Source organism: Microtus ochrogaster, unplaced genomic scaffold, assembly GCF_000317375.1.
Source record: "Microtus ochrogaster isolate Prairie Vole_2 unplaced genomic scaffold, MicOch1.0 UNK44, whole genome shotgun sequence".
NCBI classification, from domain to species: Eukaryota; Metazoa; Chordata; class Mammalia; order Rodentia; family Cricetidae; genus Microtus; species Microtus ochrogaster.
The window spans coordinates 743,635-770,537 of record NW_004949142.1 but is presented as its reverse complement, the minus strand read 5'-3'; the positions used below and the strand labels follow the sequence as shown (position 1 = coordinate 770,537).

General features: G+C 51.8%; 2 protein-coding genes across 4 annotated transcripts in view; one reads left to right on the top strand and one right to left on the bottom strand.

Moving 5' to 3' along the window:
* Positions 1-11,229, top strand: part of Ezh1 (enhancer of zeste 1 polycomb repressive complex 2 subunit) — a 36,670-nt gene extending 25,441 nt beyond the window's left edge. For 2 of the 3 annotated variants that reach the window (XM_005369050.3, XM_026777006.1), the window contains exons 12-21: positions 242-438; positions 1,383-1,474; positions 2,553-2,593; positions 3,136-3,261; positions 6,534-6,712; positions 7,219-7,314; positions 7,655-7,736; positions 8,376-8,456; positions 8,965-9,049; positions 9,268-11,229. In XM_005369050.3, coding sequence (XP_005369107.1) covers positions 242-438; positions 1,383-1,474; positions 2,553-2,593; positions 3,136-3,261; positions 6,534-6,712; positions 7,219-7,314; positions 7,655-7,736; positions 8,376-8,456; positions 8,965-9,049; positions 9,268-9,328 — 1,040 coding nt within the window. In that variant the 3' untranslated portion in view covers positions 9,329-11,229. The remainder of the gene's footprint in view (positions 1-241; positions 439-1,382; positions 1,475-2,552; positions 2,594-3,135; positions 3,262-6,533; positions 6,713-7,218; positions 7,315-7,654; positions 7,737-8,375; positions 8,457-8,964; positions 9,050-9,267) is intronic. The other variant, XM_026777007.1, reaches the window with a different exon arrangement.
* Positions 11,230-11,650: 421 nt separating this feature from the next.
* On the bottom strand, positions 11,651-26,750 carry Cntnap1 (contactin associated protein 1). Its single transcript, XM_005369048.3, has 24 exons — positions 26,514-26,750; positions 25,507-25,608; positions 25,229-25,422; positions 24,689-24,836; positions 24,392-24,595; positions 23,826-24,010; positions 23,229-23,372; positions 21,974-22,235; positions 21,168-21,317; positions 20,750-20,921; positions 20,195-20,301; positions 19,961-20,080; positions 19,457-19,660; positions 19,139-19,295; positions 18,928-19,055; positions 18,500-18,685; positions 17,790-18,011; positions 17,259-17,498; positions 15,174-15,527; positions 14,919-15,046; positions 13,950-14,043; positions 13,593-13,838; positions 13,449-13,496; positions 11,651-13,007 (listed from the first exon to the last, which is right to left on the bottom strand). Exons 1-24 carry the CDS (start codon positions 26,581-26,583, stop codon positions 12,715-12,717), a joined length of 4,158 nt encoding a protein of 1,385 aa, XP_005369105.1. The 5' UTR covers positions 26,584-26,750; the 3' UTR covers positions 11,651-12,714.
* Between the last annotated feature and the right edge of the window lie 153 nt (positions 26,751-26,903).

Genomic DNA, 26,903 nt, shown 5'->3' with positions numbered 1-26,903 from the left:
AGAAAAAAAACTCTTTTTTTTACCGGTTTACCTGGAAGCAATGAAAGTGAGACACACACACACACAGAAGCGTGAGCACGCTGACATTGTGTAGGCTAGGCTAGCTTCAAACTTGTTGTGACCCTGCTGACTGTCTGGATTGAGTGGAACGGCCAATGTTTCCATTCCGATTAGAGTGACGTGCTCCGGCACAGGGCCAACAGCTGCGTTCCAAACGTTTATGTTTCTCTCCCTTGCCCAGAGGCTAACTCTCGCTGTCAGACCCCCACAAAACAGAAAGCCAGTCCAGCCCCACCTCAGCTCTGTGTTGTGGAAGCCCCCTCGGAGCCAGTGGAGTGGACCGGGGCTGAAGAATCTCTTTTCCGAGTCTTCCATGGCACCTACTTCAACAACTTCTGCTCGATAGCCAGGCTTCTGGGGACAAAGACATGCAAGCAGGTACTTCCTGGGAGCAGCAGGGTGGATGTGGGCCCTTCTTTCTCACTGCCAATCTCCTCTCCCATCTTAGCAGGCTGTGTCCAGACAGAAAGTGTCTTGGTTCAGTGTCTTGTACATGTCTCCTTCTAGATCATGGAGAGGCCTCGATCACAAACCAACCATCTGCTTTCTTCCTTACCCTGTGCCGTGTGTGTGTGTGTGTGTGTGTGTGTGTGTGTGTGTGTGTGTGTGTGTGGTGTATAGTGTGTGATGTGCACGTGCCATAGCAGTTCTTGGAGGGCAGAGAACAGTTTTTGGGAGCTGGTCCTTTCCTTAAACAATAGGATCTTGGACTGAATTCAGGTCATCACCGTTGCCTGGCAATAGCTTTTTCTGTTGAGCCATCCTGCCACCCCACAGCACAGGTTCCTTAACCTAAAAGTCTGTAGAATTTATGTGTTTTTTAAAGGAATGTTTTCTTGATACTGTTTATAGTTTTTGCAGGATATCAGAAGGCTCCATAGCCCAAAAGGGGATAAATAGAGAAGACAGGGAGAGGAAGCAAAAATGCTATAAAGGATGAAGCCTTGCTGAGGTGCTGCCGTGATGGACAGCCAGGGGTCTGCTACCTTTCTGCCAACAGAGGGAGCTAGTGCTTAGCCCAGGAACACCCTTCCCATCAGGCCGCACTCGGCACCTGCAGTTCCCTTCTTGAAACAGGCAGAGTGGAGGATGAAAACCAGTGATGGTGGGCAGCAGTGCTGTGTTTAGTAATTCTGCTTCCTGAGTCTAAGTAAACCTTCAGAGCCAGGGACCCCAGCCGCACCCTGTTTCTCCCTGACTAAAAAGATGCCCAGTTAGCTGTTTGTGAAGCCCAGATCCTTCACAAGCCCAGCACCTGCCCAGTCACCTGCCTGGTCACCTGGCCCCAGCAGTGTGACAGGTCCGGTTGGTTTCTCTTCCAGGTCTTTCAGTTTGCAGTCAAGGAGGCCCTTATCCTGAAACTGCCAACAGATGAGCTCATGAACCCTTCCCAGAAGAAGAAAAGGAAACACAGGCAAGGCTGACAACGAACTCTTCTGGCTGGGTTGTCTGTGGTCTGGCCCCTCCCCTCGGTGCCGCCCTTGCCCCCCTCTTGCCACTCACTGCACTGGGCAGAGCCCACCCATCCTATCGGGACACTCAGATGGCAGCCAGTGTCCTCAGCACTCCCTGAGGATCTGTGACTAGGGCCATCCCCTCCCTGTTGCCCACGCTGAGGACTCTTGAGCTAGCTGTCTGACTTTTCTTCTGAGTTTTCTCGCCAGTAGGACGTGGGGGCTGTAGCTCTACACTAAAATTGTTTCCCCTTCTCGGGCGTTGACCATCATCCCCACTTATCAGCTTTGAGGAATTTGTTCCTTTTCTTTTTTTTGTTTGTTTGTTTGCTTGTTTTCTGAGACAGGATTTCTCTGTGTAGCCCTGGCTATCCTGGAACTCAGTTTGTCGACCCAGCTGACTTTGAACTCACTGAGATCCACCTGCTTCTGCCTCACAAGTTCTGGGATTAAAGGTGTATGCCCCCATCACCTGGCTTTTTCCTTTTCTTTATATATTTATACATGTTATTTTTCAGAGTTACATTACTGTGTTTATTGATTGGAAGTTAAAGGAAATTAATAGCTGTGCACGGTTAATTCCAGTACTTGAGAGGAAGAGGCAGATCTGCCTCTGTGAGTTCAAGGCCAGCTGGTCTACACAGTGAAAACTTGTCTGAAAAATGAAATCATCACTCTGATGGCTGGGTTCCCTGATGTGTATTACCAACCAGAGAAAGGGGGTGACTCTAGCTCCAGCTGCAAAGGAAGTCCTGTCCTTCTGAAAGGCTTTCCCACCTGGCAGCTTAGAGCTCTGCCTAGCAAAGGGGAGAAGGCAGGAAGAGGAAGAAGCAATGGTGTGATAAAAGACAACTTTGTGAGTTTTGCTTTGTTAGACAGGCTCTAGATTCTGCATACCAGGGCAGGTGCCTCCTGCTAAGGAACTCTAGAAAGGTACCTTGCAGTCGTCAGACTGTCCCACAGAGCAGGGCACCCTGTCATTTGTCTGCATCTACAGAAGACAATGACGCAAACCTATCCTGACTCTCTTTCTCCTAGGTTGTGGGCCGCACATTGCAGAAAAATTCAGCTGAAGAAAGGTAAGTTCAGTTGAAGAAAGGTAGGGGATAGATCAGGTCGACAAACTGAGTATGTGATTAGCATGTTCAGGGTGAGGGGCTTCATCCTGCATGTGTACACGCACGAGCACACGAGCGCGCATGCGCACACACACACAAAGTTCAGACTGAGACCTCACCCTGTGGTTATCACCTTGCCACACCTATAGCTCTCCAGTTGACCCTGGCTGCTTCTGCAGATTGTAGATTTCTTTGCAGCATCTCAAGGGCTGAGCCAGTGGCTACAGCTGAGATACCCTCTCAGGAGATAAACGTACGGCCTTGTGGTCTCTGAGTTTCCTAGTGTGCTGTTTACCAGGGCCAGACCTCTTTTCATGTTTAGAGTAGGTACCTTGTTATCGCAGGCCATCTCCATACCCTGCCCTCAAAGCAGATGTTTGTGTACTGGTCCTCGTTGCGTGCTCAGTGTGCCCAAGGTCACGTTTGACTTGAGGCACTGGAACATTTGGAGGGTAGAGCATCAAGGGAGCCTAGTCACAGTGTCCTTCTCTACTCTCTTCTAGATAACTCTTCTACACAGGTGTATAACTACCAACCCTGTGACCACCCGGACCGTCCCTGTGACAGCACCTGCCCCTGCATCATGACCCAGAATTTCTGTGAGAAGTTCTGCCAGTGCAGCCCAGACTGTAAGAGCACCCTGCTTTCACCATCATCTACCAAAGTGGTAGCTTTTGAGTGCCCAGGCTCCCTCCTGCTCCGTAGCTGCCTGTAGACCTTTGCTGTGCTTCAGGCATCCCACAGGGAAGGGAGGTGTGAGCCATCTGGAATAGTGTGGGGATTGGTTGGTACTATTTTTAATTTTAAAACATTATTTTATTATTTTATGTATATAAGTGTTTTGCCTGCATGTATGTCTGCACTGTGGGCATACCTGTTGTCCAAGGAGGTCAGAAAAGGGAGTCAGATTCCCTAGAACTGGAGTCACAGACCATCGTGAGCCACTGTATGGGTGCTGGAGGAACAGTCAGTTCCCCCGCTGCTGACCACCGTTGCCAGGCAAAGCTCACATCAGGGAACGCAGCCATCGCAGTGATGATTTCAATTTTCAGACAAGTTCTCACTACGTAGACCAGGCTGGCCTTGAACCCCTTTTCTGCTTTATAAAAGCACCCAGGTCCTAGGCTTACAAAGTCTCTCCTCCCTCTCCCTCCCCTACTCCTTTCTGTATTTTCCTTTGTCCACCGCTTAAGCTGAGATTACAGGTATGTGCCACCTTTCCAGCTGTGAAAGTCAGGGATTCTAGAAAGTCGTCTCCTGGGGAGAAGTGAAGCAGAAGCTTTCCTAAGGTGCACTCACAGTCTCCTCTTTAGGATGCTGTTTTTAAAAGTGTTGGGGCTGGAGAGGTGGCTCAGTGGTTAAGAGCACTTTCTGCTCTTCCAGAGGACCTGAGTTTGGCTCCCAGCATCCATGTCAGGCAGCTCACAACCACCTGTAATTTCGTCTCCAGGAAATCTGACACCTTCTATCCTCGGGCATCCACACACACTTGACGTACACACATACATAAATGAAAATAAAAGTGGAAAAAAAGGTTATATGGGTTGAGTGTGGTAGTGTGTAACTAACTAGGTCTGGAACGCCACTGTAGGACTCTGAGGCAGGAGGAGCAGAGTTCAAGACCAACCTGCACTACTAATGAAACCATATTTCAACAACCCCCACCACCTCCAGATTTGTTTAGGTGGATACGGTATTACCCAGCCTTGGGAGAAAGAGGCAGGTGGATTGCTTGAATCTAGACTAAAACCCCGCCTCAAAAGAGAAAACTAGAGAAGAGGGGAAGGGAGAGAAGGAAAAAGAAAAGAAAAACAAGGTCTGGTGAGGTGGTTCAGCAGGTAAAGGCAGCAAACAAACTTTCCAGGAAGCCTGGGTTAGATCCTTGGAACCGTATAATGGAAGGAGAGTACTGCTTCCTGTGTTGTCTGTCCTCTTACCTAAAATACACAGAATTATTTTGAGAGTTTTTGATAACCCAGGCCCAGACCTTGAACTCCTGATTCTCCTGCCCCTACCTCCTCACTGCTGAAATTACAGGTGTGTGCCATCACACTGGACCGATAGAGAATTCTTCATGTTTGTTTAATAGCTGAAGACTGATCAGTTGTGACCTTGTACTTGCAAGGGAAGCCCTGTGTCTGTACCTACCCCAGCTAGAGTTCTTTAGAACACATTTTTTATCATATATTAATGGAGCAGAGTAAAGAGCCTTCATTTCAACATTTTCATATTAGCTGGAATTTATTTTATTTTGTTGTTGTTTTGTATTGAGGCAGGGTTTCACTGCGCAGTCCTGGATGGCTTCAAATTCACAGAGATATACCTGCCTCTGCCTCCTGAATGCTGAGATTAAAGCCATGTACCACCATACTTAGCCGAGGAGTCTATCTCTTAGTAGGAGCTGGAATGGGTAAAAGTGCAATACTATTCTTGTAGAAAACCCAAGTTTAATTCCCAGCACCCATACTCAGGCAGCTTATAAGGAAATACAACATTAGCTCCAAGGGAGCTGATGCCATGTTTTGGTCTCCAAGGGCTCCTGCACTCAGGTGTGCTTGCTCACCCACAGATAGATATGTGCATATAATTAAAATTAAAAAGTAAGTATGTGGGGGCTGGAGAGATGTCTCAGCAGTTAAAAGCAGAAAACCTGGGTTCTGTTCCTAGCACTGTCACAGCTACCTATAACTATAGCTTAGGGGGAATCGAACGCCACCTTCTGGCCTCTATGGATACTGCATGCATGTGTTGCACATACATAAGCAGGCACACACCTCTAATCCCAGCATTCAGGAGTTAGAGGCAGGTGGATCTCTGCATTCAAGGCCAGTCTGGTCTACAGAGCAAGTTCCAGGACAGCCAGGACTGTCTCACAGAGAAACCCTATCAAAACAAAAACAAACCAAAAAAAAAAAAGCAGGCATACACATACACTCATAAAATATAAATAAGTCTGTGTGTGTATTATATTTTATGTATAAATCTAAAAAATGTGTACACATATACATGCTTACATATTATCTGGTAAGAGACAGGAGTCAGGGGTCAGCAGAAAAGTACTCACCTTTCCTGCTTCGGGCTGTTCAGTTGATGGCAGCCTCTGGGCTTGCACAAGGCAGGGCCCAGGCAGGCTGTGATTGTCATCTCACAGGGAACAGATAATGATCTTAGCCACAGCAGATAAAGTGCCAGTGCTGGGGAGGGCTGCGGATGGAGGGCGGCGCAGAGCGGATGCATTCGCTTCTCAAAATGATACTTGTTTTGAGGAGGATTTACTGTGAAAAGCACTGATTTCATTTTCTCTGGGGTTCTCTCCACCTTGCTTAGTTCTAAATTCTGTCAACAGGAATGAGAGGGGAACCCTGTTGGGGAATCTCCAGGTGACACCAAATAGTCACACCTGCTCTATTGTCTGTTGGACTTGAATGTTGGGAATTAGTTCATAGTGTGTATATCTGTGAGTACGCTGGTGCGTGTGCATGTATGTGCATGTGTGGCCAGAAGTCAGCCTTGGGTGTCATTCCTTAGGAGCCACTTAACTGGTGGGATCTCTCACTGGAGCTAAGGGCTTGCTTATTAGGGTAAGGCTGTCTGGTTAGTGAGCCCCAGGAATCCACTGTTGCTGGCTCCCCAGCACTGGGGTTACAAGCGCATAGGTGTTGCCATGCCTGGCTTTTGTATGTGGGTTCTGTGGATCAGATTCTCTTTTTCATGTTTACATGGCAAGAACTTTACCAATCAAACCATCTCCTGAGCCCTGAAGGAGGTACTTCATTGTCTGAGGGGGAAAGGCCAGATTGCCAACAGTCTTGAACATGTCACATTTACTTCTCTGCTGTCCCTGAGTCCGGCCTCCATCGGTGTGGGCCTCCTTCCTAACCTTCCCCCTCTCCCCACTCAGGCCAGAACCGTTTTCCCGGTTGTCGCTGTAAGACTCAGTGCAATACCAAGCAGTGTCCTTGCTATCTGGCAGTGCGGGAGTGTGACCCTGACTTGTGCCTCACCTGTGGGGCCTCAGAGCACTGGGACTGCAAGGTGGTGTCTTGCAAAAACTGCAGCATCCAGCGTGGCCTCAAAAAGGTGAGGTCTTTTCTTGGGTCAAGATCACATTGGGAAAGAGGAAATGGTCCCAGGTGTCCTTGTCCCATTGGCTCCTCAGGGGGTTTGTATGTGAAAGTGCTTGACAGATTCGGTCAGTGGCCAGATTAATCAACTTTTCCATCCTACCAAAAGGAGCAGAGCGGTATGCGCTGTGGATGCTCACGTTCTGGTGTAAGACTTTGCATTTTACCACTGGACTGCACTCCCAGCCCCAGCGTTGCCCCTTCTACCTCCTACATTGCAGTGTATGCCGGGACTCAGCCCGGGAGGTCCCCAAGGAAGAGGAAGAAAGTGTCCTGTTTCCTTTACCACTTGTGCTTCTTGTTTTTTACCCCCAAGAGCAGAATGGTTTGGACTGTCTCTGTTCTCAGGTTCCCCTGGCAGTTGGTAGTTCTTTCCACCCACCCCCATCACACGTGCACATGCAGCGCTCACACCCACTCACACCTGCCCTGTCGTCTAAGGCTTGCCTCCCTCTCCCCCAGCACCTGCTGCTGGCCCCTTCTGATGTGGCCGGATGGGGCACCTTCATCAAGGAGTCTGTGCAGAAGAATGAATTCATTTCTGAATATTGTGGTGAGGTGAGTGCTCCAGGTTCAGCCCACATTCTTACTGGGAAGGGGCTGACAAGACGCTCTCGGATTTTCTGTGGGTTAGGCTCTGTGAATTAATCTCTAAATAACTCAGCCCAATCTTCATGTGGCCTCTCAGGGGATCCCACAGAACTGATTGCAGTCCTGAAACAAACCACGGTTTGTCAAGCACTGGTGTCTGGCTCTCCCCAACCTTCACCTGGCCAGCCTGGGTGGAGATGGGCCTAGTGTGGCCTGACTTGCTGACCCCCACTGCCTCTCCCAGCTCAGACAGGTACACCTTGAGCAGGCAGCCTGACACCCTCTTGTTCCTTGTCTACTCCTCCAGCTCATCTCTCAGGATGAGGCTGATCGGCGAGGGAAGGTCTATGATAAATATATGTCCAGCTTCCTCTTCAACCTCAACAATGGTATGACATGGCCTCCCTTTTATACCAAAGTGATCATGTGCAAGCCTTTACAGCAAGCAGCCTCTGCTCTCTTCCAGGTTCAGGTCAGGCTGAGTCTGGCCAACAGATACTTCAAGCTGTGGTTGAACTTGGAAGGCCCATAGGCTCTGGTTCATTTCTGAGTTGTACTTGGAATGGGAACACAGGGCACTTCCACTTGAGAAGTTACCCTACCCAGTAGGTGGGAGAGAGCAGGCAGGCCATGTGCTTGTCCCATCTCCTGTTGCTATTCTGGGCTTCACATTCCCATTGGACTAAATTGTTTCTGTTACCACTTAACTGACTTTAAACTAGAGCTAAAGAAGTGTGGAATTGAAGCCGGGCACATGGGTCACACCTGTATTCCCAGCACTTTAGAGGCCGGGACAAAAGAAATACCACAAATTTGAGGCCAGCCTGAGCTGCAGGTGACAAGCAAAAACGGGTCTAACGGCACATACCTGTAATCACAGCACTAGGGAGGCTAAGGCATAGGATTATGTCATCTGCTCTAGGCCACCCTGGGCCACAGATAGAACTTGACTGTCCGTCCCCCCAGAAGAATAGAAGTGTAGAATTTCCTGGGACACTCATGATGTTCTTTTGATTTATGTCATGTAGATTTTGTAGTGGATGCTACCCGGAAAGGAAACAAAATTCGCTTTGCAAACCATTCAGTGAACCCCAACTGTTATGCCAAAGGTGAGTGAGTCTTCTGTAGCCTAGGAAGTGGGGTGGGCTATATACCTCATGCACTATCATTTTTATCCATCATTCAACTCTTTGATTTTTGGTTTTTTGTTGTTGTTTGTTTGGTTGAGATAGTATTTCTCGTGTAGCCCTGGCTGTCCTAGAACTAGCTTTGTAGACCAGGCTGGCCTCTCTTCTGAGTGCTAGGATTAAAGGCATGAGCCCCTGCCTCCTGGCTCATCATTCACGTTTTTTCAAGGATGCTCATGATTCACAGCTGACATCCCACTTTCGTATTTTGCATCTTTCATTGACTACATTTAAAATGCTTTCCCACAATCATGATTTAAAGATCACTATTCCCCCAAAGTCACTGGCTACAATAGCAGATTCAAAAGCAGAGAGACAGGTGCTGCCATGATTACATTCTACTTCCATTTAATTCTACTGGGAATTTGGAGAGAGTCAGCACAGAATCCTAAGCACAGGCTTGTAGTGCTCTGTCCTCTCCTTTCTGCAGTGGTCATGGTGAACGGAGATCACCGCATTGGGATCTTTGCCAAGAGAGCAATTCAGGCTGGTGAAGAGCTCTTCTTTGATTATAGGTGAGGTGGTTGGGATTGAGGCAGGAGTGGCTGTTAGGATTGCTGTGGGGCTTAGAGCCGCTCCAGTGGGTGGAGGAGAGGCTCTGTACTTGACAGTGTCTGCCTCAGAACCAGGAGCATTACAAATGGCTGCTAGGAATTGGGAGGAAGTGAAACAGGAGGGGACCCCATCTTACCAACCACAGAGTAACTAGTTCCTCCTCCTTGCTCTGGGATAGGTACAGCCAAGCTGATGCCCTCAAGTATGTAGGCATCGAGCGGGAGACCGACGTCTTCTAGCCCCCGGGCCCTCTGGCAGTGCTGTGGTAGCAGCGCTGTCTTGACTTCAGGCACACACCACTGCTGCTCCAGCTCCTGCAATGTCTTCCATGCTGAGAACCCCACCCACTCCTGTAACTAGGCCTCCACTGTATTCCAAGGAGACACACACAGCCTCAGTGCGAAGGGAAGCAGGCGGAGAAGACCTGGTCTCCCAGGGGAGTTCAGATGAGAGAAGCTGCCCCTCCAGATCAGAGGAGGCCAAGGGCTGGGGTGGATAGCGATGCTCGATTTCTCCTCAGCTCCCAAACTGTGGGCCTCAGGAACCAACCAGCACTGCCATTTTAGCTTTCCCAGTCAGGAGTGCTTGTGTCCCTGGCTCTCAGGCATTGCTAAGTGAAGCCAGGTCCCTGGAGCCTGCAGGCGCTCAGGGTTAGAGGCGAGCCTGACAGACATTACAGACAGAACTCAGAGGGAAACGTGTCTCTGTGACATCAAAGCAGAAATTGAAGACTGCAGGAGGGAAAGCTAAGTGCCACCCTCCTGTGGACAGAGGGGGAGCCAGTCAGAGCCCAGGCCCCAGAGGCTTGGAAAGACCTGTCTCATAGACTGTGGGGTAGCAGGGCATCATCAGACTCAGCAGTAGGCGGCAGTGACCCAGCTCCTTCCAAAGTTCCAGCTCAGTGGTAGCAGGCCTAGGCTGCTGAGCATGGGCTGAGTCTGGCTGGGAGTAAGCACTCTGCTCACTAAGCTGCACTTGTCCTCAGGCCCTTCCATCCCTCAAAGCTAGGTCCTTTCTTCAGGGTAGCTGGGTCTAGTCTAGACTAGAGAGGAGAGGTCACTGTGTGGTTTACTGTCTGTATAGCTGCTGGTGGGGTGTTCGAAGATGTGGGGGTTCTGCAGCACATTGAGCAGGGTATCACAGTGCAGGCAGACTACCGTTCTCTCTGAGATCCATGCAGAACAAAGCACTTTAACTTTCTCTTAGAAGGTCTGTAGATTGGAATGGAGTTTGAGCCAAGGTCTCTGGGGTTCCTGCCCAAATCCCACCTCTGAAGGAGGAAGAGGAGAGTGGAAGATTCTCCAGTTCTGTGTCACCTGTGAGAGGCAGGAGGAGCTGATTGACACAAGAACCGAAACTGTAGACCCAGCTGCCTTGGGTCTGGTGTGCTAGAACAGGGGCGTTGTTCTGGGTAGAAAGGACCCAGGCAGGTACAGACGCCTTGGGAGTTAGAACCAGAGCTTTTCCCATGGTTCTTGCTGACCACTCCCCTCTCCCCACCCCACAGTGCTTGTCCCACCAAAGAAGCCAGGCTCCCTTTGGCCATACTGCCTCTTAGGGAATTGCATGGGACATGCATGCTTGTGCACATACACACTCCCTCACCACACTGGTAGGCACATGTACCTCACACTCAGCACACACCCAACAGCTCCTGACAGTAGCCTCTCCCCACCCTGCAGTTGGGCCAGTGCACACCACAGTTCTGAAACTGGCATCTGCCGGTGGTTTGTGTCTGTTGTGTGTATCAGGGATACCCTCGAGCCCAACTGGAGGCTCTGAATTACTCACTCTTTCTTTGGGGAAACCAGAGACAGGTGGACAAGGGCCTAACCGTAAGGAATGTTTTAAAACATGTCGGTTCTAGACTGCCCTGAGCCTTCCCTCAGCAAGCATCACTGGCAGCCCCTAATACTCTGCTCCTCCAGCCGCTGTTCTTGGTCCCTGCTGTCCTCTGTTTTAATGACGGGTCCCAACCGTCCTCCTGACCTCTGCCCCACCTCACATAAGATGACGGATCCAGAGAGGTGGTGTGGACAGGTGGGGAGCTGGTGTACATGTGGCTTTATTGCCAGGGAATTTCTTGCACTTTAAAGTCCTGTGGCTTGTGACCTCTTATCTAATAAAGTGTTAGAATCCACTTTGGCAAGTGTGTCCTGTGTTCTTGGGCTGGAAGGGTCAGAGGTGGTAGCATGGCAGCAGATGGGCAGAAACTTCAGCTCCCAATCTCCACTATTGTCTGAGGTCTAGGGGACTAGGAGGGTGAAGCCACCTCGACTTGGTTTTTTGTTTTTAGGGACAGGGTCTCTCTATGAAGCCTTGGCTGTCCTGGAACTTGCTCTGTAGACCAGGCTGGCCTAGAACTCAGATCCACTTGCTCTGCCTTCTGAGTGCTGGAATTAAAGGTGTGCACTACCACCCTGTTTATATACATAGGTTTTGAGAACTAGAAGTTTAGTTTCTAAGCTTTCAGAGTAGTTTGCTTAAAAACACTCCATTTCTCATGATTAAAAAAATACTTAGTGGGAAGCAATGAACAAAGCAAAACTACACTCCATTCATACCTCGACTGTGACATCAGCTACCACACACAGACTGGGCTTTGCCACTCCACTTTATTGGACCTGCTCAGTTGAGGGCACCACAGGCTCTGCCCTCCTGTAGCTGGGTGAGTGGCTGGCAGGCCAAGTGAGACATCCAGCACAGAAGGAGCTCACTAAAGACTCGGCACAGCACAGGACAGCCCACTGAGTTCTCTTTTATATGTAAACAAATAATTTAAAAATTAGAATAATATATAGTTTCTCTGGAGAGAGACTTTGCAACAAAAAATATATATATAAAGAATATGAGCTGGGCAAACACAGCAGCATCTCTGAGCAGAGGGAAGCGGGTTCCTCATGCATTGGAGGGGCCAGGCCTGGGGAAGGCTATTGCATATTTTGGAAAGGGTCAGGAGAGCAGAGGACTGGCTAGGCAAGGTGTCTGCGTTAGTGTTTTCTACTTGCAGGGCTTTTATGGCTTTGGCTGAAGCACGTGAAACGTGAAGCGGCAGAGGGTACTAAAGTGCTAGGCGAGACCGTGGTCTCTGTGAAAACAAAGGGTAGGGACGGTGAAGTCCTCCCTGCTCACCCCCAGCTGAGAGGAAGCAGATGGAAGACAGCCGGTCAGCAGGGCAGGCAGGGAGGCCTGGGTGTGTTTTAGCAGTCTCTCCCCTCCCCGCATGCCCTGTGCAGTCCTGCAGCCCCCCACATCTGTCCCTGCTGGTAATGTACACAGGAAGGGAAGTATCCTTCATCTCCCTGCCCTGCATGGTTAATCCCTACCAGCAGCTGGGACAGAGATGGCAGGAAAGGTCTGTCTCAGCCCTGTGGGGCTTCTGCTGTGGGGCAGGCCAACAGCCAGGAGCCTGGCGGGGAGGATGAGCAGGGCATTGGTTTAGGCAGTGAGGCTCGGCCACTCCCTTTGGTCCCATCTGTAGCTCTGCCCACCAGACTTGGCATAGGGAATCCTCCCGGTGAACAGAGCCTGCGAAGAAGAGCCAAATGTCCCTGGCAGGGTAAGGGAGAGGAAGGAGTTGGGGCGACTCAGAGGAGTTTGACTTGATCCTTAATGCCCTTATGACTCATTCAGACCTGGACTCCTCCAAGATCTGGGGGAGGTTCTGGTCCCTGGGGCCTGGGCCAGAGGCTGGGGCTGGGGTCGGGGCTGGGGTCGGGGTCGGAGCCTGGGTGGGAGCTGGAGTCGGGGCAGGGGCCTGGGCAGGGCCTGAAGGAGGTAGGGGAGTTTTGCTGCCAGGATGGTGATCGTGGCTGGCCTTGGGCTCGTTGGTGTGGTAGGAACCCTTGTAGCGATGATTTTGCAGGTAGAAGAGCACCAGCATTCCCACAAGCCCTAGCAGCAGGAAGGCCACCAAAACTAGACAGAAAAAAAGAAGTCAGGGAAGGTCTTTGGGGCGCACACATTACATGTGCCACCAAAAGTATCATGTACAACTGTGCACAGTATATGACCATGTCAGGCCATCCCCATGTCTAGGTCAGAATTGTTATCCCCTGTCCACTTGACTCTTTCCATATCTCTGACAGCTTCTCCAATTTCCCATTTCAGTAGATGATATTGCATCTCTTTCCTCGTCCTGTAACTATGTGTTGCATTTTAATATTTCATTTTAATTAAAAATTTATAGCTGCCTCAAATATTGTCTCTGCCCAGTTAGATACTGAGTCGGCATAGCCTGTCTCACCCCTTCTTTGTACCACTCACATCTAGCCCTTCACTTCCCAGCCCCGAGGACAGGAACCAGGAGGGAGGCTGACAGGTCCTGGGAAAGTCAGGTTAGTGGTCAGTGCTACTCACAGCCTAAGAGTATGGCCACCCATCCGTCATCATGGTAGTATGGGAAATCTAAACAGGAAAAAGGGCTGGTTAGGAAACACCGCCTCTGTGTTCAGAGCCATTCCCCATCACGGTTACCCCTCTTGTCCGTGTCTAGGGGTTTACCTGGGGGCAGGTACCAGGGGTCAAGCTCTGGGGGCACCTCGGAGACAAGGCGTGGCATCGCTCCACAGTTAGACTCCGACAGTTCTCCTTGAACCCGCATGGCCTCTGCTAGCTCAGCAGTCATAGGGCGGGGCGTTCGGAAATGCGTCTTGAGGGGAGCCACGTTGTTGAACCGGACACCAGACAGGCAGCCTGAGAAACCTGGAGTGTTGTACCTCTGGATCTCTGGGTCAATGATTCCTGTCTCTGAGGGAGAAGCAGGCCCAGAGGAGGTATTGGGGACTCCCAGAAGACCATCTCCCATCTGTACCCAGGAGCCTCATCCGCACTCACCCCAAACGCACATGAGCTGCTTACCCATCACTCGGCCTAGATACAAGGCCTTGGGTGAGTCCAGCTGGCTGTCCACCAGCAGAGAGAACTTCTGTTCTGTCAGCGGGAAGTAGTCCACCTGGCAGAGGGGGAGGGAAGCCCTGGTGGACACAGCCAAGACCAGACAGGACCAAGGGACCCTTGCTCACAGCGAACAACCCCTAGGCCTAGAGTAGGGTCTGACGTGTACCTCAAGCAGCCTGGCTTTAAGCTCTGACTTGGCAGTTTTCTAGTAGTTTTACTTTGGTTCTTAGCCCTGGCTGTCCTGGACTCACTGTGTAAGCCAGACTGACTTCAGACTCAGAGATCCGCCTGCCTCTGCCTCCTGGGTGCTGGGATTAAAGTTGTGCACTACACATTTTATTATTTTTTTATGGGGTCTGGAGTTCAGACAACAACATGGAGGAGTCATTTCTCTCCCTTTACAGAGCAGATCTCAGGATCAAACTCAGGCTTATGCCTTTACACACTGAGCCAACTCACCAACACCACAACGCCCCTCCCCTCTTGATACAGGGTCTCCTATAGCCCAGGCTGTCCTCAAACTTATCATGTAGCCAGGGATGACCTTAAACTTCTGCTCCTCCTGTCTCAACCTCCAACACTGAGATTACACACCCACTCTGTGCAGTGCTGGGGATGGAGCCCAGGGCTTCATGCATGTTGAGCAAGCGCTCTACCAACTAAGCCACATCGCCAGCCCTCAGCGAGCTGACTTTGAGAAAAACACTTTACTTTCTCAGCCTGTTTAATGGCTCATAAGATGGAGCTCAGAATAACTGTCAACCACAGCTACTTCACAGAGCTGATGTAGGGTCATCAGAGGCGATACATGTAAAAATCCATTGCATACTGAATCGTTTCAGACATGTAAGCATTTGACATTTTCTTGGGCATGTCATAGCCAAGATCATGAGGCTGTGACTTAGCAGGCCCATCCCCCTCCACCTGTACCTGGATGAAGAGGTTTCGGTAGACCCGGGTGATGTTGACACTATGGGGCTGCCCATCAGTGACTGGCCGAGTGGTCAGCTGATACACGTAGGGACTGGTACCCAACTGATACCGAAGCTGGAGGGTCCCTGTGGGGTGGGAGGAGGACCGTGGGGTCTTCTCTTGGCTCCCACCACCCCCATCTTCCAAAGGACTGGGTCTTTGCGTTAATCACAAGCCACGGGGATTTGGAGGAAGAGCGCACGGAGAACTTACCGTCTTCCTTGATGAGCACAGCCATGTAGTCACGGACAAAGGAGCTGACATAAAGGAGGACAGCAGGAGCAGAGTAGGTGCTGAAGCTGAAGGAGACCTCCTCTCCAGTGACATTGTAGACGGGACCCCGATACCCCGGCACCGGCCGGCCAGGCCTCGGATAGTCGGGCAGGCGGTACCCAGGGCCATGGTAGCCAGGCACATAACCAGGAGTGTCATAGCCCGGAATATAGCCAGGCTCATAGCCTGGCACAGGTCGGCTCAGCATGTGGGAAAACTCCCGGGCTGCAGAGCGCAGTGCCGACTGAAGGTTATAGCGCATCCATGTGCCAGTCTCAAAAAATCCACCAATGTCTGAAGCAAAGACAACAAGGTGAAGGCTCCAGCCATCTTAGTCACACGTTCAAAGGGTTCTTATGTTACCAACCCACGCCCACACTTTTAGTGTCTGTCACTATTTACTTTTAGTAGGATATTTTCTTTCGATTTTGGAGACATTGTCTTACTTTGTAGCCCAAATTTACAGTCCTTCTGCCTCAGCCCCTCAAGCTCTGGGATTACAAACCTACACCACCCCATCCAGCACTAAGAGGAAGAAGAATGGGCTGAGAAATCAGAAAGCTCATCCAATCACCCCTGAATGTTAGAGGTAAGGAAACTGAAGCCTAAAGATGGGTAGCGACAGGTTCGAGAGATGCCTCTGTGATTAAAAGCCTCGGCTGCTCTTCCAGAGGACCTGGCGTTCAATTCTCAGCACCCATATGGAAGCTCACACTTGTCAGTAACTCCAGTTCCCTCATACATGCAGGCAAAACACCAATGCACATAAAATAAAAATAAATTATTTTTTTTAAAAAAAGATGGGTAAGCCGGGCGGTGGTGGCGCATGCCTTTAATCCCAGCACTTGGGAGGCAGAAGCAGGCGGATCTTTGTGAGTTCGAGACCAGCCTGGTCTACAAGAGCTAGTTCCAGGACAGGCTCCAAAAAACCACAGAGAAACCCTGTCTCAAAAAACCAAAAAATAAAATAAAATAAAAAATAAATAAATAAATAAAGATGGGTAGTGACGTGCCCAAGGACACATAGTTTAAGTGGAGGGCCAAGAGTGGAATTAAAATAACCTGACTCCATGCAATTATGTGTTATTATTCATATTTCCCTGTATCTCCCTAGACCACCAGACTCTGCCCAGTCACCCACCTTTTAATGGATTACCTTGGGCCAGCCTTGGGGAAAATGTCGTCTGGGTATATATTGAATGTCAAGGCTCACCTCAACCAAGAGTCAGCTTGCAGACATGTTTTGGGGATTCAGTGATAGGTCAGACGGGAAATGGGAGGGGAAAGAAATGCATCAGGAAGCCAAAGTCAATACTAGAACGAGGGAGGATGCTCACTTGGGAAAGTGCTTGCTCTGCAAGCTTGAGGGCCCGAATTCGATCCCTAGCACCCACACAAAAAGCTGGCTGTGATGGCACACATTTGTAATCCCATTGCGGGAGAGGCAGAGGCAAGAGGGTCTCTGGGGCTCACTGTCCAGCTAGCTAGCTAGCCTATCTAATTGGTGAGTTCCAGGTCCCAGTCAGAGACCCTGTTTGAAAACACAAGGTAGATACACTTGAGAAACAACACCTGAAGCTGACCTCTGACCTGCACACACATGTGCATGTACCATGGCACCATGCACACACGCGCACACACACATGTATACGTGTGTGTGTGTGTGTGTGTGTGTGTGTGTGTGTGTGTGTATCCACCAAGTAGATGTGCATGGGTGTGGAAGCAATCTATGTGACCTTGGTGGTAGTGGGAAGATGGGAAAGTTATTTATTTGCTTAATGTTGGGGCTCCTGTCGCATCAGCCAGCTCTACCATCCCTCCCTTTTCCTTTATACCCAGCATCTTCAAATGCCTGACTGTCCCGTTTAAGAGCTCAGAAGTCTACCAACAAAGAGTCAGAAATCTGTCTTTCCAGATACGGACTCATATTCCCTTCTCATCCTTTTCCTCTGAGCTCCTATTATGCCCTAAGCCTCCGTGCCCCCTCCTGCCCCCCCTCCGCCCCTCATAACCAGCAACACTGACCATGATTACAATACGGCCCATCAAAAGCCGTGAGGTCACAGTCACACGTGTAGTAGCTGTATCGCTCCACACAACGTCCTCCATGGAAACAGGGGAAGCGGGGGTGGGTGCAGTGGCCCGTGCAGTTGGGGAAGGTGCCCTCAGAGGCATTGGCACGGCCCTCCAGGTTCAGAGTCACTCCGTTCAGACGCATGGCCCTCAAGCAACCCACAAAAGGGCGCCTCTTTAGCTCTGCAGATCCTGGTCAGGAATAAATGGAGAGGTTGGGGGTGTGGCTCAAAGGTCGAGCATCCTAAGAGCTCCCTCAAAATGACTGTAGAACCAGAGACAGGATTAAATACTGAGTGGAAAGGGAGGCAGGGGAGTAGGAGGACAGGCTGGGATGTAAGGGGCTGGGGAAGATAAAGGGTCTCTTGGCTCACTCTGGGACAGAGAGGACATTGAAACACAGGCTTCCTGGAAATGTGAGGATGACCAGTGAGTGTAGGGATGTCATGGAGGCGCTCTCCCTGCCCCTGCATTGCTGCTCACCAACATAGAGGGGCTGGTCATACTCCAGCCAGATGTAGGTCTGCAGGGGCATGGGCCGTAGCACCCAGGGCCGATGGTCCACTCGTAGGCGGGCCTGCTTCACATTGATCTCAGCCCGGACCAAATGCCATTCGTCATCGTTGAACTCGAAGTCATCTGAGTGCACTGTCAGGTTCTCATCCCCGTTGCCAATATCAAAGGCAAAGACTACATCCCGGGATGCTGGACAGCGTGACAGTGGGTAAGCATGAGAAAGGGGGCTCTGACCCCCATATATAGCATCCTTGCCCAAATCCAATCTCTCCTCACCTAAGAGAAGCCCTCTAGAGAGTCAGTCCTCCACTTTGTCCAAATCCTATTAATGGCTTCAAACCACACAATCTGTACCCCAAATTTGCCGATGAGCTAGAATAAACTTCCCAGCTCGCATGCTCAGGCTAGAAGCATAGCTAGTTAGAGATGGCCGAGAGATCAAGAGCCCAGTTCCCTCCTTCACAAGGAAGGGATCAAGGACCCATGGAAGGAAAGCACTGGCCGAAGGGACCGTGGTCACATAGTCAGACATCAAGACAGTAAGTCTAGGGTCCCTAGTCATCCCAGATCCTTTCCCTGCCCCCTCTCCAAAGGGTTGACGGTCTTGTCCCCGCCCACCCCAACAGCCTCTTTGGTCATCTCCATCTGCCCACATTCCCGTTAGTCTGCCTACTCACTGTTGAGTTCCACTCGCACATAAGGTCGGCGCCACTGGCAGAAACGGCCCCCCATGTTCTCTAGAAAGACTCCCGAGGGGGCCGAGGTCCTAAAGTAGAAGGAGACATCGAGGCTGTGGTTGGCACGGATCGGGGGGAAGCGCAGTGCAGCTCCGGTATGGAAGGAGATAGTGTTCCAGGAATTGCCTGCGGAAAACAATGAGAACGGCCTTGGGAGGGAATTGCCGGTGGGGGAGGCCTGAAGGGCGGATCGGGAAGAGTTAGGGAGACTGAAGAGTAAGGTGCAGAAGAACCACGAAAGGGTCAGGTCACAGTGGGAGCATCTGGCCACCTGGCCACGTGACCTAGAGATTCCCAGTGGGTCACGGGATCTAGGTTTCAGAAATAGTGAATGCTGAAAGGCTACACCAAAGGAGTCTGCCACTCACGGTCCCCATAGCAACGCAGAGGCCTCAGGAAGAACTGAGCTTCAGAACTGGACCGGTTTGTATCCCCTACCACTATCTGCGTGACAGGCAGATGGTCCACAAAGGTCAGCAGCCCCTTGTCCGTTCTCCTGTGGGAACAGGATGCAGTGACTCAACCCTGCTGCTCAGCTGTCCTTAGAGTCCTGGAAATCCTGCCCTCCTGTCCCCTCACCACTGCGGCTGGTCGGCATCACAGTTGCAGTGCAGGGCAGGGTCCACACAGCTCCGGTCCAGCCCACAGGCACAGCGCTGGATCCCAGGCTGCGAGCCTCCCCAATAGAAGTGCTGCTCCTCATTCCGGCCAATCCAAAAGCTGTAGGGGTAGCCTCCTGGGGAAGACGCCAGGCAGCTTCCAGGCCCTGCCCCTCCGTCAGCTTCTGGGCTCCTCATCCCCAGGTGCAAGCAGGCCTGACCTTGCTTGACTCTTCCAGCGGCCCCGACCCCACCCCACCCCCAGCTATGCCTAGCCCTCCCTGCTGCCAGGCTCAACCTGCAGTATTGAGCAGCCGTGAATTGTAGCAGGAAAACTCGATCCACTGCTCACAGTGCTGGGAAGCGTTGGCCAGAGCACTGACTTCCTCCCAGGAGGCATTCCAATATTGGACAGCCCCCAGAAAGGGCCGCTCCATGCTGGAACCTGTCACTCGAGTTGTCCATAGCCTGTCATGCCGCACGACCGTCCATGCTCGGTTCTCTGGAAGAGTGGGGACAGAGCTTTGGCTGGACATGAGCACTCTTGTCTCCCTCCTTCACAACCCTGCTGCCACCTAGGGTCAATAAAAGTGGACAGCCACTTCATTGCAGCCCAGCCTTGAGATGAAAAGGCTGGAATGGCCAGAAGTTGCAATTTGTCTGTAAGACTATATTACAACATGTTAGGTGTTCCCCTTCCGACTACAGTTTTATCTTGTCTCCTCCTCCAGCTTCCCTGACACCCCCACATCTTCTGCATTGACCGGTCAACCCTCCATCCCAACCCATCAAAGCCACCTACCTCGGATATCACAATACACCACAAATGGCTTCAGAGGTCCACTGCCATCAGGATCAATGGTGAAGTTTCCAGAAAATTTCCCGCTGAGCCGATAGGCTTCGCAGGATTCCTTATACAAAGCTAGAGGGGGGAAGGAGGTAACTGTGGAGCTGGAAGGCTAGAAGGATAGCCAGTCAGGGCGGCCTCCCCATCCCCAGCAGGCATCCCCTGGCTTCCTAATTCCACCCAGCTTACGTTCATGGCAGGTAACTCCCTTGTAGCCAGTGAGTTCACAGTAGCAGATGAAGTCGTCCCAAGACTGGTAGCAGCGACCGTCATGCTCACACATGTTAGGGCTGCATCTGGGGAAGGTGTCAACAGTCACGGAAGCAGGCTTGAAAGGCGGCCGTCCCCATTTTCCCAAAGTGCCGGGGCCCCATGACTCACTTCCCACCTAACTAGCTGGGTATAACCCAGACGCAGGGACTCTTGGACTCCACATGCTCTCTTCCCTCCTGCCCCCCAAAAGGGAAAGTACCCAGGCCTTGTCAGTCAAAAACCTTAGGACTGAATAGAAACTTTCCTTCAGTCCTGAGCACCTGCAACGTTACAGGGAGAAATAGGAAAGAGGTCAGAGGTCAAGGAAGACTGTGTGTGTGTGTGTGTGTGTGTGTGTGTGTGTGTGTGTGTGTGTGTGTGTAGGGGCGCTGATAACAAGAAGGGAGAGTAGTTTAAAAAGAAAAAGCCACCCGACTACATGGAAGTGGGCTTTGGAGGGGTCACCCGTCAGGGAGGTGACCTTGTAGATACCTGTCTGTGATGCCACAGGTGTCAAAGAGGACCTCAGCAAAGTAGCCAAGCTTCCGGAACTCCACCAGAGTCAGGTTGACCAGCTGACCATCCACCTTGAGCAGCTCCATACAGCCATGAAATGCTGTCTGGTTGGAGTGGCAGCCCCACCGACTGGCTGGTTTGGGACAACCTGGTGCAAAATGCATCTGTAAGGCTTCCCAGGAGGGACCCGGATACCCTCCCCTGGGAAAGTACCAAGAGAGAGCCATATGCAAATGAAGGAAGGATCCTAGAACCACAGTACAAATAATGGCCAGTGACCAACGGTCCCAGAGGTGAAATGGGGCTCGCCCCTTTCGCTACTCTCCATGTGGCCCCATCAGAACTGAGATAGGACCTTCCCACCCAGAGACAGGGCAAAGCCCCCCCCCCTTACCGCCAAAGAAGTATGAAGTCCCTGTGCGGATCAGCAGTGGGGATGAGACCCTGACCTCTGCCCCCTCCACGTCATCGATACTGATGACTGCATGGTTTTCCTGGGCCACGAAGTTGACCTCGTGCCAGAATCCATCATTCAGGCGGTACCCTGGACAAGACGGAGGGTGGTGTGAGTGGTTGGAAGGTGTAACCAGAATAAGAGAAGATTGGTTTGGGGGGGAGTCTAAAAAAAAAAAAATGCTTTTTAATTCTGTGCTTTGAGTGCAGTACCCCAGGACGCCAGAAGAGGGAGTTGGAGCCCCTTGGAGTTGGAGTTACAATGAGCTGGCTAGATGTTCAGTAGCTAAGAGTACTGTTCTTGCAGAACACAGAAGTTGGGTTCCCAGCCTCCTTGTCGTGTTTTTGAGACAGGGTCTCTGTATCTCAGGCTGGCCTAGCATTCACTATGTAGTCCTGACTGGCCTTAAACTTGTGGTTTTCCTACCTTGGCCTCCCAGATGCTGGGATTATGGGCATAAATCCCCACAAGCCACCACGCCCAGGGAGACAGATGTTCTTGAATAGAGAAGCAGTAGCCCCACTCTGCTCCCCACAGCAGTCTAAGCGCACCCCATTGGTACACTTCTTTCCCTGGCACCTCCTGATGGCTCTCTTCACTGTCCATAACCTTAGTCATTGACATAGTACGCAAAGTTGGAAAGAGCTGACAAGCTTCTCCAGGAATCCCGCAGAACCGGTGACCGCCAGTTTCTTCCAGAACCCACCCTTCGCTAGCCTGCTCATGCCTCCCAAAGAGTCCCTCACCAGCAGCAAACTGAAGCTTCTTGCGGCCACTCTGCGCGATGGAGACGTTGACTTGCCCTTCACTAAGCATCAGCTCCACGTGACCCAGCCCATCTCCCAAGCGAGAAAAAAGGAGCAGCCCCGTGAGGTCCCAGGTGCGGAAGCGAAAGGAGACTGCGAAGCGGCCGCGGCGCGGAAACCCAGGCACTTGGACGAAGTTGTGAGGGCCTCCAAAGTTGATGGGGTGTGGAACGGGATCCAAGCAACGGAAAGCCACATTACCCTAGAAAAGAATGGATGGATGCATCAGGACACGGAGGCCTGGTACTCGCCGTTAATATTCTCACTGGGTTAAGACCCAGACCTAGGGGCTGGAGAGATGGCTCAGAGGTTAAGAGCATTGCCTGCTCTTCCAAAGGTCCTGAGTTCAATTCCCAGCAACCACATGGTGGCTCACAACCATCTGTAATGAGGTCTGGTGCCCTCTACTGGCCCGCAGGCATACAAGCAGACAGAATACTGTATAAATAATAAACAAATAAATATTTTTAAAAAAGTATTTAAAAAAAAAAGACCCAGACCTAGTCCAGAGTGGAGTAATGATCTCCGGCCTTGACCCTTCCCATTCCCAGCAAATATGTCCACATACTTGTAGAAGGGGCCCAAACAAGCCTGTCCTCGGGACTTTGCTCCCTCACTGTCCACAAAATAATAATAATAATAATAATAATAATAATAATAATATTTCCCTTTCGTAGTGCTAAAGGCAATATAGCACAAGTCGAATTTCGCCCAAAGGCTGTGGAGCATGCGCACATGCTCCAGAGTTGACCAAAGAGGAAAGCTTATCAAAAGACCCTACCCTGTCACTTCGTAGTCACGTGCTCCTGGTCAGACTCCCAGCCTCTGCACCTCATTTCCCTCATCCGCTAACTAAGAGGCGACAGGACAGCTTCTTTGTTTTGTTTTTCGAGACAGGGATTTTTTTTTGGGGGGGGGGGAGCCTTTGCTGTCCTGGAACTCGCTCTGTGCTCGAACTCACAGAGATCAGCCTCTCTCTGCCTCCCGAGTGCCGAGGTTAAAGGCGTGCGCCATCACCACCTGGCGACTCACCGCTCTTAACTAGGGGATGGGGGAGTGAGTGGCATTTACATCTTGGTAATCCACCCCCCCCATGCCTTAGAATATGTTGAGAATGGATCTCTTTCCTCTCCACTTCTTGGCTTTCCAAGAGGCTTTAAAGTCCCTGTCTTCCCAGACCCCCCTGCCCACTAGCCTCGAAGGTAATCCGCGAATGGCGCCGCACTGCCAGATCGGCGATGTTGATTCGGTTGTAGATCACATTTTCTATGCAGCCACGGAAGTTATGCCGGTATGCCAGGTTCTTACGCGCTGCGCCCACCAAACCCCCGATGAATATCTGTGGGAAGCAGGTGAGAAGCGGTTTCCCTGGGCTTAGGGGAGCGCCTACCTTTCCTGCGTGTATGCACAGTAAGTACCCTTTCCACTATGCCTGGCTTTCAGGAAGACTTGGAACACATTTCCCTAGGGTGAATACTAAAGCATGCACTTAGATTTGAGCCTTAATGCCACCTCTAGTTGGCTGTAGGCCTTCAGCAGGTCAAATTGTCGCTCTTAGGTATTTAAAATGCAAATGGGCCAGGGTCTTTAGCAACAGCACGGAACTATGGGGCAATTTTCTACTTTTCCTGATTCCCCCAAATTTCTAGACCAATCATAGTAGACCTGCAGTGAGGACCAGAACAAGGACAACAAGAAAAGTCTCTCTGGCATATGGGAGTGGGATAGGGAGTGGAACCCCGCCCCCACTTACCCGTTGTCACACCCCATAACGTGCCCCACCCTTGGTCACCTCATTGTCCAGATTCAGCCTCTCAAAGTCGCCATTGAGCACAAAGCGATGGACATAACCGTCCAGGGTGAGATTTGCTTCTCGGCCATATCGGTCCACCCGTACATAGTGCCAGCTCAGGTCGTTAAGGACGCCGCCAGCACTCACCGTGGTGTGACCGGGTCTTGGCTGGATGGGGCTGCTGCCTGAGGGCAGAGCAGGGCAGAGTGAGAATTCCTACTGGCCCTTGCTCCCAAGTAAGCTGCAGCTCCCAACACAGAGTACCCAATCAGAGCCTGGAATGGAGAAGTGGCCATCGACAAGCGTGCGCCATTTAACCTCCAAGGGCTTCTTCGGCTCTCTGTAAAACTCTGAGTAGGCTAGCTGCTTGTACCTCATCACACTGGGGGTTATGAAAAGCAAATGAGATGCAAAATCGTTTTGCGTGTTTACAATCCCTTGTTCAAGGTCACGTAGTTGGTAAGCCGAAACCAGTTCTAACTTCTAGCCTGCTGTATCCTAGCACCAAGCGCTACAAAAGAAGACCCGGCTTAGGTAGGGCAGCACTCTGGGGTCCCGAAGCTCACCCAGGCTCATGTGCAGCAGCAGGTGTGCCCCCTGCAGTTCAAGCGTCACGTAATCCCCCTGGGAGCCCTCGGTGTGAAGCAGAAGCCCATCCTTCTCCTCGGTCTTGAAACTAAAAGCGAACACGTCCCAGAGACTTTGGCTGACCCCTCGCGGGAAGCGGTAAGAGATGGCATCATCGCCGTCAAAATACAGTATGTCGGACTCTGCGGGAAGGACCGTGAGTGGGCGGGGGACCGGGGGGGGTTGCTGTCTCCTCTCAGGCTCCTTGCCCCCACTCCCGACCTCCACACCCTTACTGTAGGGACAGCCGTAGAGGCCCAGCCGCAGGCCGATCTTGCCGCGCGGATTCCAGGCCAGCGGCACGATGCGGACGTAGCGAGCCGTGAAGTGGTAGTGCAGGTCGTGGCGAACCACCGCCGACTCATTGACGTTACCGAAGAAGGTCTGCGGGGGGTTGGGGAAAGTAGTAACCTTGTTCCCACCCTCAGCTTTCCCTCCCGCCGTGGCTTTCAAACCTTGCCAATCTTGACTGGAGCGCGAACGGGAGCTCGCTCCACTCCCCTGCCCCCAGGATTGTACAGGGACTAGTGTCCTATTGTTCCTTCAAAGCGCAAGTCTAATGCCACTACTTTCAGGAAGCTCTCCGAGGTTTTACCCCAAGGTGTGTTAAACCTTATAATTGGCGAGAAACAGTCTGAGCTGGACTAAATCCCAAGAGCGGTTTTCCTCACCTGTGCCTCATGCTGTCCCCTCCCCTTCCCTTCAGGCTAGTGCCCAGCCCAGGGCCCAGAGCAGGGGAGGCTCCCTAAGTGTGTGCGCCAGGGCACCGAGAGTACCGCGTTGTGCCCTTGTTGGTAGAATGGCGTCCAGCTGTCCACACGGTCCCCGTAGAGCAGCATGTAACGTGTGACCCAATCCCAAGAATTAAAGGCTCCCTGTGTGGCCACAGCCCGGATCCGATGCTTGGACATTAAGTCTATCTGGAGCCAGGGATTCGGGTCCCCAATCCGGGGAGACCATCCACTGATGCCTACAGAAACGGCAAGGGCTTTTACCACCCACTCTCTTCTCTCAGCTCTCCGGAGTCCTCCCCTCCCTGGTTGGGCTAGCTCACCGTGCAGCCGAGCAAAGCGGGCTGTGGTAAAGAGCCCATAGTAGGAGGAGGCGCCCAGGGACCGTGCATACAGAGGTCCCACGAGCTCCTCATTGCAGCCATCTGTGGGGTGGGGGGAATGGGATGGATGAGCTTGTTAGTATGCCCCTCTTCTAAGAAAAGACTGACCCTCTTAGTCTAAACTCCTCTCCACTGCCCCCCAGTGGCAGACTCAGCCCCACCTTAAAGCTGTGCCCTCAACCTAGGCTTCAGCAACAGCTGCTCCCTCAGGGGTTCGTGGCTTCTCCCCCTAGGTAACTCTTTGTCTTGATCTCCAGATCCAAAGCCAGATCCTTCCTTCCCCCTCTTACCCTGATTCAGTATTCCCCTAAACACAATCCCCAAACTTCAGCGTATTTGAGAACCCAAATGGGCCTCAGAACACCTGACTAAGCCCAGCCTTACCATCCATTCCGTTCATCAGCCCACCCCCACCGAAACGTGCACCAATCCCCAAATCAGGATCTGCTCCCAATCCAGTCACTTCCCAATCCCATTCTTAGCATCATCCTTGGCCTTAGACAGGGTCACCAACTCCTATTTGGGTTCTAGCCATAAAACCCAGCCCCAGCCACAAACCCTACCTAGGTCCCTGGGTCAGCTCCAAATTCCAGCACCAGCCCCTCAGGGAAAAACCTCAACTCCAGCCTGGGTCACCAATACCGGTAGCACTTATAGCCAACCCTAACCTCAAACCCAGGCACTGGCTGCCGCTTGGATTAACAGCTCCAAATCCCCTGGGCTGACTGGTTGCTCGGCTCAGAGCCCAGCCCCAGCCCGGGGCGCGCGCGCGTAGCAGTCTGGTAGCTGCATTGCGGAGCGCTAGGGAGAGGAAAAGATGGGAGCGAGCCGGCGCGAGCCGGTGGGGAAGGACGGGCGACCACCCAGCCGCAATGCGGCGCCGGACTCGCCCTGCAAGCTCTGGACCCCTGCACCCAACCCCACCTGCCTCTGAGACCAGCACTTACAGTAGCCCCAGCCCCGAGCTCCAGAGATCACAGCGACGAACAGGATGCTGAAGAGTCGGAGGAGACTCATCACGCAGGGCTGACCAGCCCTGGGTGTCTGCCTTGCTGTGTCCTGCTCCTGCTAGGGTTCCAGGTCTGGCTCAGACCCCCAGCGGCCGACCGCTGTTTCTTCGTCCTTATCCACCCTTCCCTCTCTCTTAACCCCCCAATCTCTCTCTCTCTCTCTCTCTCTCTCTCTCTCTCTCTCTCTCTCCCCCCTCTCCTCTCTCTCCTCTCTCCCCTCTCTCCTCACCTCCCTTTCTCCGCCCCCTTCCCCAGCCTCTCTCTCCTGGCACGCGCGTTTTCCCGGACCCCGCGCAAGCGCGTGCCTCAGCCCTATTGCGAAAGGGC

What these genes read in the sequence shown, in the direction of transcription:
- Cntnap1 (XM_005369048.3), bottom strand. Translation starts at nt 26,583, where the DNA reads ATGAGTCTCCTCCGACTCTTCAGCATCCTGTTCGTCGCTGTGATCTCT. An exon ending in GAAGCTTCAGTTTGCTGCTG is followed by an intron (nt 21,318 to 21,973) that starts GTGAGGGACTCT and finishes CGTCTTGTCCAG; the next exon opens with GGTACCGCCTGAATGATGGA. An exon ending in GATGCCGACCAGCCGCAGTG is followed by an intron (nt 19,056 to 19,138) that starts GTGAGGGGACAG and finishes CTGTTCCCACAG; the next exon opens with GAGAACGGACAAGGGGCTGC.